The 17,597-nt window shown below is 44.1% G+C and overlaps 1 protein-coding gene across 3 annotated transcripts in view; it reads left to right on the top strand.

The window, feature by feature from the left end:
- LOC142590625 (MIF4G domain-containing protein-like) overlaps nucleotides 1–15,828 on the top strand; it is a 159,905-nt gene extending 144,077 nt beyond the window's left edge. For all 3 annotated transcript variants that reach the window (XM_075702961.1, XM_075702960.1, XM_075702962.1), the window contains 2 exons: nucleotides 2,609–2,911; nucleotides 8,949–15,828. In XM_075702961.1, the coding sequence (XP_075559076.1) occupies nucleotides 2,609–2,911; nucleotides 8,949–9,185 (540 nt within the window). In that variant the 3' untranslated portion in view covers nucleotides 9,186–15,828. The remainder of the gene's footprint in view (nucleotides 1–2,608; nucleotides 2,912–8,948) is intronic.
- The last annotated feature ends 1,769 nt before the right edge of the window (nucleotides 15,829–17,597 follow it).

The following is a 17,597-nucleotide window of genomic DNA, read 5'->3' as shown; positions in this document are numbered from 1 at the left end:
TGCCTTCTGGTGCAGTCCTTCGCTGAACGTGGGATGCTGCATCGCTGTGCAGTGGTATATGTCAGTGTGCAGGCACGCACCTGCAAGGTTGAGCCCTATGAAACAATGCTCATAATTTGCATTGAGCTATCAATTGCTCTTCTCTCGTTACAAGAGATTCAGGTAGTTTTGTAATGAAAGAACCATCTAGCAGGTACCAGCATCTGAGGCTTGGACTCGGCACCTCTACTGCAGTCACTGCTCGAACAAATGTTAGATGCCAATTTTGTATTTCACCTTGCTCACCCTACAAGGTGTGTTCAAAAAGAAACTGAACTTTTGAAATAGTGCGCCAACTGGCAGAGGGAGCGCGCTGTGGCTACTGAGCACGTGTAGCGGCAGGTTTAGACAACAAACTGCCATTTGCTGCATTTCACTCTGACTGTTAGTTGCTGAGCTACAGCCACTGAAGTGAGCACATGAACAAGCTGTTCTTTGTATTGGTGCCAAAGTGACAATGAAGGAATTGGAACAACAGTGTGTGTGTGTGTGTGAAGTTCTGCTACAAACTTGGGAAGAACTTTCACAGAGACATTTTAATTGCTTAGCCAAGCATACAGGGAGGGCTGTATGAGTCGCACGCAGTGCTATGATTGGTTCAAGCGGTTTGAACACGGAAGAATGTCGGTCGGTGATGATCCCAAGCCTGGACGACCGTCCACATCCAGAGATGATGACCACGTCGAGAGAGTTCAAACTGCGATTCGTGGAAATCGTCATTTGGGCTGTTTGAGAAGTTGCTGATGAAGTGGGTATCAGCGTAGGATCATATGAAATTTCGAGTGACAAACTTGGGATGCGTCGTGTCAGTGAAAAATTCGTGCAGCGTTTGTTGACTTACTAACAGAAGCAGACCTGCGTTTAAATCAGCCAGGAACTGCTCGCTGCTGCCAATGACGATGAAAACTTTAAGAACATAACAGGCAATGAGACATGGGTTTATGGCTATGATGTTGAAACGAAAGTGCAGTCATCGCAGTGGGTGGCCAAAGGTTCTCCTCGTCCAAAAAAAGCATGCATGAGTCGGTCAAAAATGAAGGTGATGTTGGTTGTGTTTTTTGACTGTGAAGGCATTGTACATCAGGAATTTGTGCTGCATAGTCAGACGGTAAAGAAAGAAGTTTACCAGGGAATCCTAGCACGTTTGAGAGATTCTGTACGCAGTAAGAAGCCTGAATTGTGGGAAAAGCAGGCTCGGATGTTGCATCATGACAATGGCCCGGCTCACGCATCGCTCCTTGTCTGCGGCTACTTAGCGAAACATTACACTCCTGTTGTGTCCCACCCACCATATTCTCTGGACCTAGCCCCGGCAGACATTTTCATATCCCCCAATCTGAAAACTACCTTGAAAGGACGTCGTTTCTAAACTGTAGAGGAGGTCCAGGACAATGCGAGAAGAGACTTGTGCCCTATTCCAGAAAGTGCATTCCAGGAGGCTTTCCAAAAACGGAAGAAAAGATGGGAAGAGTGCATTGCCAATAGAGGGGACTACTTTGAAGGGGACAGCACTTAAAATGTTGTACCATAAGCACTAAAGGTGTTACAGCAAAAGTTCGGTTTCTTCTTGAGCACACATCGAATATAGTGGACTCCATTATCAAAAAGTTGCATCCAACATGCATTTACCTTACTTATATGTAATATTCTTGACAAGAATATATATATTGTTACATGCTGACACTGGCAAGAAACATGTTATATGTAGTTTGTTATAGGTGATAATTTGTTGTATCCATGTTTGTTATACCAGAGCCTCCGCTAACTATATTTCTGGGATGCCGCTTTCTTTCTCATTGGAGGCGCCTTGCCGAATTTACGAGCCGGAACTGTGGGGTAATGGTCATTACTGAACCACTGGAGTCATGTGACTGAACCACTGGAGTCATGTGAGTCATGTGCCGGCAGCAAGCTGCGCTTGCTGCCGGCAGGCCAGGTCAGTAGCTTTTATGCTAATGGCTGACACAGGAAGCTGTGGTCTAGTGAGGCCTGACTTGATCGAAAACTGTCAGAACACTGGCGATGACAACTGGCTTCAGCAGCTGCTCCGTAAATCTTTCCTGAAGTCCCCAGTGTGGAAGTGCTGACTACGCACTACAGAGGGTAACTTGATGGCACTTAATCCTTCCTCGAAATTGCTTTAGCCACTGGTCACGCAAACTGCTGTTGTGGAAACACACGGCCAGGTCTGTTTGTCTGACTGTGCGAGCATTGGGGTATGCTGCAATGGCACATTACTAAGAAATACATATGGAGGAAATAGCATGAATCTTGTATGCATACGCATAGATGGCAATGTGCAGTCGTCGTCTGCTGGAGCTTTACTGTCGGTGCGGTGGCGCAGCGGCCAGTGTGTTGCGAGTGTCCACTGCAAGGAGCGCTAGTGGCCCTACCAAGTGGAAAGGAGGAAAATGAAAAGGGAAGGGCAGCGGGTTTTTGGCTCATGTTGCAGGCATCTAGTTATAGGAGCTGGTGGTCATACTGGGGTTTCTCTGGTAGTTGTGATATTCCAGTACTTTCTGCTCAGGCTCTATGCACAATACTTATGGTGACTGTTCCTACACTGCAGAAGGAGAGAGGCGAGACGTTCCTGGAGAGCCTGCTAAGCGCCTGCCGCGAGTGGTTCAATGAGCGGGACCAGCTGCTGCGGCCGCTGGATGCTACCACGACGGTGCCGCGCCGCTGGACAGCCTACGTCTGCTTCTTGGCCGAATTGCTGCTGGGTCTGAGAGGTCGAAGCGGGAGCTGTGCCAGTGGCTCGGCCGGTGGCCGTGGGGCACCCACGGCGAGCCGCACACTGTGCCTGGTCATGCTGCTCTGTGATTGCTGCCACATCATCCTGCGGCCTCCCTCGCTTGGCAACCCGGCTGAGGTAAGCTGATCTTCTTACATAGCCACTGAGATGCAGAAAGTTGCACACTGACTGTATCATGCAGCTGTGTGCCTTGCTTGAGCAAATGTTTAGAGACCCTACACCAGCTGTGGGGTAGCATAAGATGTTAGCATAAGATGTTAGCATAAGATGTTAGCATAAGATGTTAGCATAAGATGTTAGCAATAGATGTTAGCAATAGATGTTAGCAAATGTTTAGTCACCCTACAGCAGTTGTGGTGGGAGAACACATGCCCTTAAGTGCTACAGTAATGAGATCTTCAGTTTCTTTAGTACAAAATAAATGCTCAGCAGATTTCACTTAACTGTGGGGTGTTGCATTGATGAAAACAAAGTACAGGTAGCCATTTGTTTTCATCAATGCAACACCCCTCAATGCAACACAAAATATTTACTAAGGTAATCGCAAATAGAATCGGGAACACCTTAGACTTCTGTCAACGAAAGGACCAGGCAGGATTCCGTAAAGGCTACTCAACAATAGACCATATTCACACTATCAATCAGGTGATAGAGAAATGTGCAGAATATAGCCAACCCTTATACATAGCTTTCATTGTTTACGAGAAAGCATTTGATTTAGTCAGAACCTCTGCAGTCATGCAGGCAATACGGAATCGGGGCGTAGACGAGCCGTATTTAAAAATACTGCAAGATATCTATAGTGGCTCCACAGCCACCATAGTCCTCCATAAAGAAAGCAACAAAATCCCTATAAAGAAAGGCATCAGGCAGGGAGATACGATCTCTCCTATGCTATTCACAGCGTTTATACAGGAGGTATTCAGAGACCTGGATTGGGAAGAATTGGAGATAAGAGGCAATGGAGAATACCTTAGCAACTTGCGATTCGCTGATGATATTGCCTTGCTTAGTAACTCAGGGGACCAGTTGCAATGCATGCTTACTGACCTGGAGAGGCAAAGCAGATGGGTGGGTCTAAAAATTAATCTGCAGAAAACTAAAGTAATGTTTAACAGTCTCAGAAGAGAACAGCAGTTTACGATAGGTAGCGAGGCACTGGAAGTGGCAGGGGTATACATCTCCTTGGGGCAGGTAGTGACCGTGGATCCGGATCATGAGACTGAAATAATTGGAAGAATAAGAATGGGCTGGGGTGCGTTTGGCAGGCATTCTCAGATCATGAACAGCAGGTTGCCATTATCCCTCAAAAGAAAAGTGTATGACAGCTGTGTCTTACCAGTACTCACCTACGGGGCAGAAACCTGTAGGCTTACGAAAAGGGTTCTACTTAAATTGAGGACGACACAACGAGCTATGGGAAGAATGGTGGGTGCACATGTAACATTAAGTTGATAAGAAGAGAGCAGATTCGGTGAGGGAACAAACGCGAGTTAATGACATCTTAGTTGAAACCAAGAAAAAGAAATGGGCATGGGCAGGACATGTGATGAGGAGGGAAGATAACTGATTGTCATTAAGGGTTACGGACTGGATTTTTAAGGGAAGGGAAGCGTAGCAGGGGGGCGGCAGAAACTTAGGTGGGCGGAAGAGTTTAAGAAGTTTGCAGGGATGACATGGCTACAATTAGCACATGACCGGCGCAGTCAGAGAAGTATGGGAGAGGCCTTTCCCCTGTAGTGGACATAGCCAGGCTGATGATGATGAAAAATTTATATAACAAATGTTTCAAATTAGTCCTCATCATCATCAGCCTGGTTACGCCCACTGCAGGGCAAAAGCCTCTCCCATACTTCTCAGACTACGCCGGTCATGTGCTAATTGTAGCCATGTTGTCCCTGCAAAGTTCTTAAATCTCATTCGCCCACCTAACTTTCTGCCGCCCCTGCTACGCTTCCCTTCCCTTGGAATCCAGTCTGTAACCCTTAATGAGCATTGGTTATTCAAATAATAGGTACACTGAAAAAGTTGCGACGTAGGTAGCCAAGCATGCGATTAGCGTTTTTAATTATGTTCTCAGTATATAGAGACCAGCTGAGGTTAGAAGTGATGTAAATACCAAGATATATATATGAAGAAACTGATTCCAATGACATGTTGTCAATGTAGTACGAAGGTATGTTAGATGTTTTTGTAGACACACGTATGACTTTGCATTTGTTAATATTTAGCTTCATTAACCATTCATTGCACCAGTTCCCTATAGTGGCAAAGTCCTGCGTAAGTAATTAAATGTCGTTAGCATTGTTAATTTCTCTGAAAATGACGCAATCAGTAGCATAATGGGGGGTAAATTTAGTATCTTTGTCATTCATATCACTCTTGCAATACCCTCATTGAGGCTGCAGTATGCATAAATAAATAAATAAATAACTAAATAAAATATGTGCCATATGTGTCTTCAGTGAACCTCTTATATGCCGACTCGGGTAGCTAGGTATGTGCCCCTGGCAATGTGCTGCTCTACTAGGACAAAAAAGATCCCTCAAATTTCTCTGGTGCTGGGCAGAAATGAACCCACGTCCCACAGGTTCTTCGAGGACAGGTTTAGCAGGCTGCGGCTCGAATGCACTGGGTATGTGCTGCTTTTCAGTGGTTCTTTCACGTCATCGCTTTTGTGAGCTGCACCATGCATGAGTGCACTGGGTGTTCGCTGCTCTGCAACCAACATTTCGCCAACTTCGGTCGCTGAGTACTGGGTGTGCGGAAAGCAAGGGAATAATTCTCAGTATTCACATGCATAAGCCCACCACACTTCTCGTGTCAGAGGCCGTGCGTGGACTTCGCAATAGCACCACTATACGGGGCAGCGTGTCCAGAAAGAAGTGCGAGACAGGAGCCCACTGGTCTCGTGGCGAGTTTCTGTGTTCGCATGCACAGGCACGCCATGCATTCCGGCGGCCACGCGAAGGCTTTGCGATGGTGCCACTAGATGGCACTGAATGTTGTTGGGGAAGCACGAAAGAGGAGTCCTGCTGCAATGCGTGCCTCATGCATAACTCGTTTTGATGGTGGCAATACATTGTCGCTATATTGATACTTTTAGTAGAATGAAGCGTGAAAGGCAGGACAAAGTTAAGCGAGGCAGATGGGGCAAGCACTTTGTCTCTGCTAAGTGATTTATCCATGCTAATTGTCCATGCCATTGATTCCATGTGCAAGGAGGATGGTACCCAGACAGACGGCTTTTAACATATTTGTGGAATATCTCAAATTCCACTTCTACAATAAATTCAAATTTTGTACAGCTATTTAAATTTTTCTACTTCTTCCATGTAAAAATTCAAGCAAGAAAGTTGAGTTGTATGGATATTATAAAAACATAAATGAAACACATTTGTTATTTGGTGAAGGACCATTTAAAAAAAAATGATTCCTTCTAGAGTGACGAAAGTGCTCTCGCGTCTTCCTTACAACACGGTTTTTACTGAACTAAAAGCAATAAATGACATAATTGCATTCCTGAAATAATTTTTTTTAGATTTAACATTCTAACTAGGTGGCTTTTGGATGGAGAAAGCTGTAAATAAAAAATCAAGTATTCATTGAAAAATTGTTTTTAGTTCAGTCTCTGCAATGACCACTGAGCAATTATTGATCGAAATTTCAAAGAATGGTCATTCATTGCATAGAAAATATACCTTATGCAAGTCAAAACAGCGTTTTAAGAAATCTTGTGTTAAGTTTTCGCTGTTCGACCATCCTAGTGTACACCTGGGGCATAGTCTGCATCATCATCATCATTATATTTCCTTGCGAAACCTTTTCTGGCTCTTGCCATGTCCTTCCTTCATTGTTTGCATTACTGTTGAATTACTTTATAGTGAAAATTGCAACATAAACAATATTTTCAGAAGCCATGCCCACTTTCATGAGCGGCTATGCATTAGAGGCTCAATTTTTCAATCACTTGTGGTGCAACCACAAGCACACCACTTGCTGGACATGTTCACCATAAGATGAAGCATTTAGTAGTCCTACTTTTGAAAAAAAAAAGTGTTTTGGACAGATTTTGTGCACCATTCCCCCCTCCCCAAACATATTGCTGTCGACAGTCGTCGCAAGACAAGCTCTGCTTAAATTTTTTACGGGTTGTTCCAGCTTATGTGCTGTGTAAAAAATTTTACCTACCAGTCTAGAGCTCTTTGTTTAATCTCCTCTCAAGTTTGTGTATCATCCTGTCACTCACAGTAATTTTACTGATACCAACAGATAATTCAAATAGAAAAACCAAAACTTCCAATACAATATCAATAGCCTGAGATTATTGATGCCAATAGGTGTATTGGTTCTTTAAGTGTATTGGTCCTATAGGTGTATTGGTTAAATCGGCCTATTGGTCTTATAGGCGTTTTGGTCCAGTAGGATTCATTGGCTGTGGTGACCATGCACCACACATACTAGTGTGACAGAAACATTTTTACATCATGTTAAAGCTTAGAGTACTTTATTCACACTCTGTATGTTAAACAATAACCACAAAAAATCACTTAACCAATTATAAAAATGATGCTAAGTTCAGAATTACACTGGAAAGTGGTAAAACTCGGTTTGGAAAGCACTGACGCAGGTTCGAAAGAGCTTTGAATGAGTCCACAGAGAGCAAAAAAGAAATAAAAAGCTCACATCTACTATGAACCGCCAAAATTATCAGTAGCACACCTAAAATATAATGCTGATTTGTTGTTGCTTATGCCAGGTTACCCCTTCTAGCTTCGTACAAGATGTCACGTCAAGTCGCATCAACATGTCTCCTATCACGACAGGCAGTATATCGGCACTCTCGGCAAACTTTCTTAGTATAGATGAGGCAGCAAGCACATCCAAGGTTGATCATGCAGTCGGTCAACATGCATGCATTTCATAGGCAATGTCGTCACAGTCATATTGTGGAGTTCAATATGGCCACATACCTCACATATTCGCCATGCAGGTGACAGAACTGTGCTCCTGTGTGATTATGGACTGCTACCTGCCGTGGTTGCTCAGTGGCTATGGTGTTAGGCTGCTGATCACGAGGTCGCGGGATCGAATCCCGGTCACGGTGGCCGCATTTCGATGGGGGCAAAATGCGAAAACACCCGTGTACTTAGATTTAGGTGCATGTTAAAGAACCCCAGGTGGTCAAAATTTCCGGAGTCCCCCACTACGGCTTGCCTCATAATCAGAAAGTGGTTTTGGCACGTAAAACCCCATAACCTAATTTAATTATGGACTGCTGACAACAGCTCCAAATCAACGGCACAAATCCTAGCAAACATCACAGCTAAAAGCACATAATGGGAAGAACTTTGAAAGACAGGAGCTGAAGTGTCCACTGCCAGCACTTGTGGATTGTGGGCCACCTGTCATGTTGGAAGGCTGGCGGCAGCTCGGAGTTTAGTAGCCCTGTCTGCTCAGCGGCACTTGCACTCCAGTTACGATGATTTAGCACAGTGGAATTGTATTATTGGAACGCTATTAACACAACTGCAAGTCTGTGGGCTTCACCAGAACAACGAAGTGTAGGGGACTGCCGGCAAATCAAATTGACGTTACACGAAACTGATAGTTCTTGGTGCATGTGTTCTGTATAACCACTACCGCTGCTTTTTTGAATTGTGCAATGAAGTGATTTGTCAAATTGCACTTTTAGGTTTATTTCCAGCCGCATCATTTATGTTTTCATTCCCTATCAGTCCAACAGGAAACAGATATATAGGCAACAAATAGCTTCTGCTTAATGAGCCATATTGGTACCAAGACAAACCTATTGTTCAAATAGCTCTCACTTGTCAGACCCTATTGGTGCCAATACAGGCCTGTTGGTCCAATAGGCGACAAATAGATGTAATATATCAGACCCTTTTAGTACCAATACAAGTTCTATTGGTCCAGTAGGCAACAAATAGAGGTTGGAGTCCACCTATAGGATGGTATTGGTACCAGTAGAATCCAAATAAAACACACATCAATCCAATATGTTTTCAACAGAACCAGTGGGAGTGCCCTATTGTGCCCGTAAAATATTCTCTTGGTATTTTTGCAAGTTGTAACTCGTGCCTCTTACAACTGCCACGTGCACCGATCACACGTCCTTTCGTCTTGTTCACAGATGGAGTGTCTGCGGTCAGTGCTGACGATCGCGGGCCGGGCAGTGGAGCGTGACGCCCCCCAGCGTATGGCAACCCTGGTTGGGCGACTGCGGGAGGCATTTGTCCAGCCGGGCCTCTCGGCTCAGGCGCGCAAGACACTGCTTGAACTGCTCGAGCTGCACGCCTCCGGATGGCAGCTCAACCTGGCACAGCAGCTGTACTACTTCCCCTACACGAGCCTCGAGCACCGCAAGTGAGTGGCCGACGATGCTACCACAGCCCCGACCACGACGACGACTCGCCCGCTTTACTTCTTGGTTGCTGGAGAGAGAGACTTTGACACACCACAACGTGGCTCTGTGAAACACCAGGAAGTCTATTCCCCACATGCTTGATTGTAGCATCTTTGACGAGTCTCCTACTTGCTTTGTCCTTGAATCTCCTTGTCACTGCCGTTTGTGAGCATTGCCAGGAAGGGTTCGAACAGTGTCCCACACTATTTGGTGTTCTCCTGTATGGCAGTCACTGCAGAAAAGGGAGAGAAAATGGAGAAGGCATGAAAGAATTGAGGAAGACGACGTCAATATGAAACAGTAGCACTACATGAGTATGTACAGACTTCCTTACAGTTTGGGGTGGAGGTCGGTTCATCAAAGCTAAACTCTTTTTGAGTACTGACTGTTTCCACACCTCTAACGGTTGATGACATTTCACCATGGCATTTTGGTGGCATGCTGCATGCTGGGTTAGCAGGATTTATCAATCTCGTAAGCAGGTTGTGGTACTATCGGGGCCTTTCCGTGTGACCATCCTTGTGTGCTCCTTCACGCCCAAGGTGACAAAGGTGAGTAAAACACTTAAAGCTGTCTTGCAGTGTACACCAACATTTTCTTGCTTTTTTTTGATGGGTTTATTAATCCAAATCACGTTGGCAGCCGTTGATTCTAGTTTTGTTGCTTTTTCTTGTTAGCTGCATACAATGTCCTTCTGTTGGCGACCGCTTTGCATCGGTTCTAGGTGCCAGGTGCACAATGTTCCCCTATTTTTCTTGTGTTCTTACTATCAAAAACAGATACGAGCACTACAGTTGAATTTTCACGTTTCTGTTATTGGTGTTTCAAAGTTCATATAATGGTTTTTGTTGTCACAAAAGAAGTTTATTTTATTGGGTGGCTTCTGTGGTTAGCTTAACTTGTCTCCTTCTTGAGTTTATGGTGTAACATTCAGTGCTGCTTCTCTTTGTGTTTTACATTTTTTTTTCATTGCCCCAATACTGATCTGCTAGCGGCGTGCTGAGGCCAAATTCTTGCACCATGGTTGTTGTGGCTGTGAAGTCTGGTTGTCCTTGGAGACTTAAAAATTTCCTGGCTGTTCTTGTGTATTCTTTGTGCACGATAGTTTTAATGTGCGTGTCAACACTGTTTCACCATTGAACCACACATTTGTCTTTCCCGACTACTTGGCTTGCCCTTTCATGGATGAAAAAATGACAAAGAAGTGCCATTGTAATACTACTCGTCGTGGTTAGACGTCACCCTTCACATCCCATGTTCCTGCTTGACATTGAAGTAGTCAGTTTTCCTGCATTGTTTCTCTGGCAGGAATGGAATGCTAATGCAGTGGACATGAATAGCCAGGCTTCTCTACAGCATCGAACTTTTCACCATCTTTGCTGACTCACAGCGCTCTCAAACCACTGCTCAGTCTGCAGTTTTGTATTTGTCACCATACCTGGTCGCGTGGGCAGAGCTCGTTGCTGCCACGCAGAATTGAACAGCCGTTCTCGAAGTAGTCACTCAGTATGCACTTTCAATCCTTGAAAAGTCCCCATCGCTCTCTGTAAGTATTGTGATGCATTCCTTGAATACGTGTGCAGGGAGAAGTGCTCAAGTGGACAGTTGAAATGTGAAATATTTCTGCCTACGTTAAGCACTGCATGTGATGGTCGTGTTCGGACGGAGCATTATTGCGTAAGCTGGCTCTTGTGACACTCTCTCTTTTTCGCTTTGCGGTGGGTCGAGTGCCATCAACATTTTAAACGTCACGAAAGTGAGAGTTGTCGAGGCCACCCTCACTCGCAGGTCGAGCACTCCGCTTCGATTTGTGATGCTTGGTGAGTGTTTCACGTACTTGCCTTTCTTGAAAGGTCTTTTGTAAGTGGTGCTCGGGGTGTGGCTCTGTGTAATGAAATTCCGCTGTGCGGTCTTTCACCTGTTGTACCATTTTTGAAGCGCACAAGTGTGCCAGCCTGCCACTGAGGTAAGCTGGCACCACACCCGAGATCAGAATACTGCTGGGCAGGTGGAAGTGAGCACGTCAGCTACTGCATGACACATGAACTCTGTGCTGTTTTCTCCCGAGAAATAACCAGGACGCAGATAGGTGCTCTGGACCCGTCTCTTCCATGTCTTTTTTTAAAATTCCTATCCTCCATGAAGTGTGAAGCGCTATTGCATTGTCCCAAATGTTCTGTGGTTTTGCGCATAAAGAATATGTTGTTTTAGCCTGTTTGTGCTTGATAATCTTGTTGCTCTATACCAGGGGTAGTGTGGTATCGCCAAAACTTATTTACAGGGCATATTTTCACATATTTAGATCGCCTTCTCTATCTCTTGTGTTGCATTATTGCACCTTGTAGACACCCATACCTGAGCACAATTGCTAAATCGATGGAGTCTTCCAACACGCACCAATCTCCTAGCTACATCTGTGACTTTGTTTCACATAGGAAGATTTCACTATTTCACAGATAGCTTCTTCTTTTATTTTATCTTGTAGAGCCAATGATGAACTAAGAGAACCTGAAAAGCTATTCATGTTTTGCAAGGTCATGTATTGTTCACTTTGTGTCCATTGTGCTAGTGCACCACGTGAAAATAGCCGCCGTGAACAGCCTGAAGTGATGACATGGATACAACAGGAAATGCTAGGGAGAATTAAAATTTAGAGTTGCTACCATGTCCAGACAAACCCTCCTATGATCGATGTACATGTGGACAGGTTGGTGGCCATGACTAGATTTCTTACATCTTCTTGTGCCAGGGTTTTTGTGGAAAACATACCCTTGTAGATTTTTATTAGAAATTTGTAGCACCATCAGCATAGCAGAGGTAGAAGAAACAGGTTCTGTCCAAATACTGAGACTTATCAGAAGGGATACCACTTCAAGGGATACTAAATACTGAAGTAATAGCTCTGAGGTACGTTTCTTTAAGAAGCACTGTCCAGTACGTAGATAATGTTACTGTATTAGGTAGCTACCAGTTTTCTCTCTCAGTAGCCTAGAGGATACAAGAAGGTGCTTTCATACATATATCAACACATCAGAGTGTGAAAAAAACTTTTTGCACATTTTTCTATCTCTGCATGGCTAGACATTTCATTGAGTTGTTTCTATTATTATCACCTTAAATTCCAAAGGTATGACTTGTGTCTGTATCACTTATATTCAAAGAAGTTGCTTGCTGTGAAAAGCAATCATTACAAAGCTAACTAACCAAAGACAAGGTGCAAGCATGAAAGCGTTTGTACAGAAGTACCTTGAAGGACCTGACAGCACTGGAAGGTTCTTTCTTTCTTTGTGACCAAAGCACCTTGACTAGGGTGAATGTTTTCACAGAATAATGTTTTGTAGTAGTATAACTAGTGCAAGTTTACTAGCTAAAGTCAATGTTGGAATGATAGACCCACTTGTGAACAACTGCTGTTCTTCGTGTGAGTAGTTAATTCTAATGAGTAGGCACAACAGCTGCTTCAGAGGGCAACAAACTGAGTTTTCACTGCCCATGGCAGTCATGTTAGCTGAAGGGTGTACTACGTTAGAGGGGTCACTGCACGTTTCGGTCATTTCTACAGTTTATGGCAGTTCTTAAACATCTGCGTGCTTGTTTAAAACATGTGCATGTGCGGGAAAGAAGCAATTGTTTTCATAAAGGGGTCTTGAACTTTACTGGACATCTGTTTTGGAAGTTCCTGAGGCTTCGCATCTACTGCTTTATTTTCTTTTTTGCGTGTAACATCAAGCTTAGCACCTTATTCTTGCTTTAGCTTTAAACAGGCCTCGAATATATGCTTGAGCAGCTGGCGCCAAGAATTTAGTCTGTTGTACTCTGTGGCAACTCTGTGTCGATACAAATCACAGAAAGATGGCAGCAGTGACGGCAAAAGCGTGCACGACAGACACGTGCGTCGGTACTACGTGCATCGAAGAAAAAAAATACATGCTTGCCTCCATCCCCACTGCAGCTGGTGCAAAGCTGCATGTGCAAAAGTTTGGGGTCATGAGAGGTCGAACATGCCAAGGTTTGCTCATTTGTACGTCTGGGTAGTCTTTGAGCCCCAGGGGGCACACAACCTCCTGGCACAGCAGAACATGGGGTAAAAGAAATTGCATTTGTTTATATTGGATAGATTAATGCATAAGATTGAGCGTATCTAATATTGGCAAGGTGAACGTGAAAGTTAATTGAATTATAGAAAGAAATGTCAGTCTCTTGCACATGAATGTGCAAGGAGTTGCTTTGACAGTGTCCTTTGTATGGACAACAAAGCAAGTGAGGCTGTGGAAAGGTAAAAAAAAAATGCAATTCAACTCATTTCATTTGTTGAATGGAATAGGTCGTGTGCCTTTTTGATGGCTCAAAAATTGCTGTAGACTGCATTCCAAGCTAGACTGTGCACAACTATGCAAACCAAAAAGTGAGTGACGAGGTTGCGAACGTTTTCAAGCTTCTCAATACTGCCTACCCTAACTATCGGTTTATGCTAGGTAGTATTCAAGGTTGAGGCTGCTCTTTGAAGTGCTTTATTCGTCATCTTACATTGCCACTAGTGTTGTTGTGTAATGCCCATCTTCAATATGCACATTTTCAGAATGGTATTTTCAATGCTGTCCACTTTTTGTTCGTTGTCAGTCACATTCTTAAATGGGTACAAGCGTTGTAGTGCAGCATCACGGAAGAACTTCGGGTGACATCTACCGCTAAAGAACACGGCTACAGTTCGTTATAAGCCATTTGACTGTTATTTCTTCAAGTGGCATTTGCGATAATAAGTAGCCTACTCCACAATTCATGCATTCAATCTGTGTAGAGCTCCCTAGCACAAACACCAGCCATTCTTTAATTAGGTGCATTCAGGAATGAAATTGGTATGTGTCTCAGCTTTGCGACTTCAGATTATGCACCAAAGGTCAAAGCTTTGAATGACATCAAAACAGTTCTTTTTAACCAATTTGCTTGCACGTCACGTTCGAGTGTCTCTTCTGAGAAATAGGAAGGCTTTTGTTAGATTTCGTAAGGTTCCAGAGCAGCCGTGGTGACAGTGCAGATGTCGCACTGCATTTTACCTAGACATAAATTCTAGGGACACCCGTTGACCTTCCGGAGATGACTCTTGCAGCAAGTGAAGGAGAGGTGGAAAAATTGTACTTGCTTAAGGTTCTTCTTTTTGTTTTTTTAGACTGCTTATGGGTGCTGTGTGTTTGCGGTGCTTTTGTTTCATGGGTGATCCTGGGCTCACTTATTGATGGCAGCGATTGCTGAGGCTTGTATCGCATTGTAAGAGCACCGTGAAAGGCAATGTACTGCTTGTACTATTTTGGAGCATTTGGTTATCGACAGCGCAGATGCCATTCTTGATAGCGAATGGTTGCAGTGTCATCTCTTTCCACAGAGCAAATGCCGTCTGTGTTTATGCGAGTGTTTTATGTGTTTATGCAAAGAAGCGTGCATGCAGCGTTTCTTTAGTGTTTTCTTGTTGATTATCCTGCAATTTTCTCATTTTTTTTATCTAGTTTTGGCGCTGTCTGTGATAAGCAGTCACTGCTTTGTTCATTTTTGTTGAAAAGAAAAAAAGATTGAGAGAACAAAAATTATTTCACTTGTATACTTTGCTTTTGAATGAATAGAACGCTCATTAACAGAGCAGAGCCACTGACGATCTGCGTCTCAAGCAGCCAGGCTACATATTAAGTTGGGCTAGTGAAATAACTGCCATTCTACCATTTACAGTGTGCTGTCTAATATTGATTGCATGGTGTTGAATTTGATTTTGACTTGTTCTTGCTATTTCTGTGGCCACTTGCTTTGTGCACACTTGATGTATTCCAAAGCCTGGTTGGATGGAGTGATCGTATAATATGTATGTCATTAGTCCGTATGTGCCCAATGGAACTTAGCATGGCAAAAAATATTTTCATTGCATTTTATCACATGGTAGACATAGTTGCAGGTTTGAACAGTATTTGGCACTCTTGGACAAGCAGGGTTCAAGGGTGTAGTTCTCTCAAACCAGTAGCCATGAACGACACTTATGAAATATAGTGAGGAAATGTAAGCTTGTGCACTTTGATGACAGCAAGCACTTGTTAGTGCACCCTTTGTTCCTGTTGACAACCTGTCAGGCTGCTTTGATGTCGTAGACCGCTAGTGGCTCGTTGAACAGACTACTAGTCATTTTGTAGGCTAATCATAACATATAGCTTTGCAGATTATAGTAGTAGCAGAGAGTGAGGCTTTGTCTACAGTGACACAACTATTTATTTCACTTTTCTGGCGCGATGCCAAAGACTAATAGAGAATTGACTGCTATATTGTTTTGCGAGCTGGTTTTATGTTTCTGGCGCAATGTATAAAAAGATATGTACGTTCAACGCGCAGCTACTAACCAGTGCACCAAAAAACTAACCTCGCAAGCAATGAAATCAACAGCAATAATAAATAAATGTGTATCATATACCTTGCCATAAAAGCATGGAAAGAGAAGTAACTACGGTGCCAATACTCTCAAGCAGTCATTTGTAGAATACTATTTACACTACTATACTGTTCTTTTCTTTCTTCATCTCTTTTGTATACTTGAACAGTAATTAAGAAATAAACTTAGTAGTATTAAATACAACTGTGTTGCCTTTAATTACCGAATCAATGCTAGTGAAGAAACATGTGCAGAAAGAGATATGCTCACTGCTTGTCTTTCCTTGCTTTGCATGCATGTGAATTGCTGACCATACCAGTAATAATTCAGAAGAATTGGAAAACATTTCTTTCATGTGTACCTTATATGGAGCCAGAAAACTTGACTCGGAGAAAGATTTTTCCTCATGCTTGCACATGTGATGTTCGAGTATACGCATAGGTTTAGCTTCACATGGCAGTGCCAGTTCTGCTACTGCACCCACACACTTCATAAGTTAGTGCGGTAGCCCTTGAATTTACTGCGAGTTTTTGTAAATCCAAACCTTCCAAGAATCGCAATAATGGTTGTAATACCTTTGTCCGCATGCATATAGCTGGTTAGGATGTCGAGAGAATCACGGTATCAAGAATGGTCAAGTTGCTTCCAGTCCCTTAGCATGGTGGAGGGGTTAGGCATTTTTTTAACGATCGAATTAAATAGCGAGCATTCCCCACGAAAGTACCTTCGTTAATTCTTTATTCGGTATAAACATAACTTGTTACATGATGATATTGTTACGTTGCAAAAGTCACATATAAAGATGTGTTTACAATATCTACAAGAGCGACGATGCATAAACAAGATGGCTGTCGAGACCGATTCCACCTCTACACGTAAAATTTTCTTCCGACTGGCACCACTCTTGGTTGTGTTGTAACATAACCCCTGCCTGTAAAGGTGCCGTCTCGGCGCTAACCATAACGGAAGTGAACTCGTGACAAGGCTTCAGCTGGGACACATGCACAACGTCCGTGGGGACACGCAAGTCCAGCAGAGTGATCTTATAGTTCATATCGCCAAGCTGACGCAATATCGTGTAGGTCCCTGTGTAGCGCGGCAGCAGCTTTTGAGACAAATCGATGTAGTGGCATGATGTCCATAAGAGGACAACGGAGCCAAGAAATCGGACGTTCCGATGTCGGCTGTCGTACCACATCTTCTGTACGGCCCGAGACGCGATCACTGAGCCGGCAGTTGGCAATCCGGCGTGCCGTGTGAGCCGGGCGAAGACGTCTCGAGCACATTCAGTGGGAGTGTTCGTTGAGGAAGGAAGCAGTGTGTCAAAGGGCAAAGAGGGGTGGTGGTTGAACAGAAGCTGAAAGCGTGAAAAGCCAGTGGTCTCGTGACGGAACTAATTACAGGTGAAGGTCACGAAGGGCAACGTGCTGTCCCAGTGACTATGGTCGTCAGAAACGTACATGGACAGCATTTCTGTCAACGAGCCGCTCCGTCAGTCTGTTTGTCTGCCGGTGGCAGGCGGTGGAAAGAATTGTGCTCGGCTGAACAGGAATGAAGTAGGTCTTAAGCTACTCGGGACAAGAAGGTGCGGCTGTGATCTATGAGGAGCTGCCGGACTGCGCCGTGATGGAGAATGACAGAGGATGGTACAGCTTGTGCGCAAAGCTCGCGCGATCGCGTACCGGGTTGCGTAATCAGTCGCGACAACGACCCACTCATTGCCAGATTTCGACATCGGAGAAGGGCCGAGAAGATCGAGACCGACGCAAAAGAATGGTTCTGAGGGCACATCGATAGGGCGAAGGCGTCCAGCGGCAACACAGCAGGTTTTTTGTGACACTGGCAGCCCAGGTAGCACAAACCTGTCTAGAAGAAATCTATATTTGGGCTTGTTCAAGTCAAAATGTCTGCAATCCGGCTTGTACAAGCTGAGCAATGGCCCTAGAACTTCACAAGGGCCGGTATTTTGTAGC

Source organism: Dermacentor variabilis, chromosome 8 (assembly GCF_050947875.1).
Source record: "Dermacentor variabilis isolate Ectoservices chromosome 8, ASM5094787v1, whole genome shotgun sequence".
NCBI lineage: Eukaryota > Metazoa > Arthropoda > Arachnida > Ixodida > Ixodidae > Dermacentor > Dermacentor variabilis.
The sequence above is the reverse complement of the archived record's forward strand: the minus strand, read 5'-3'. Positions and strand labels throughout refer to the sequence as shown.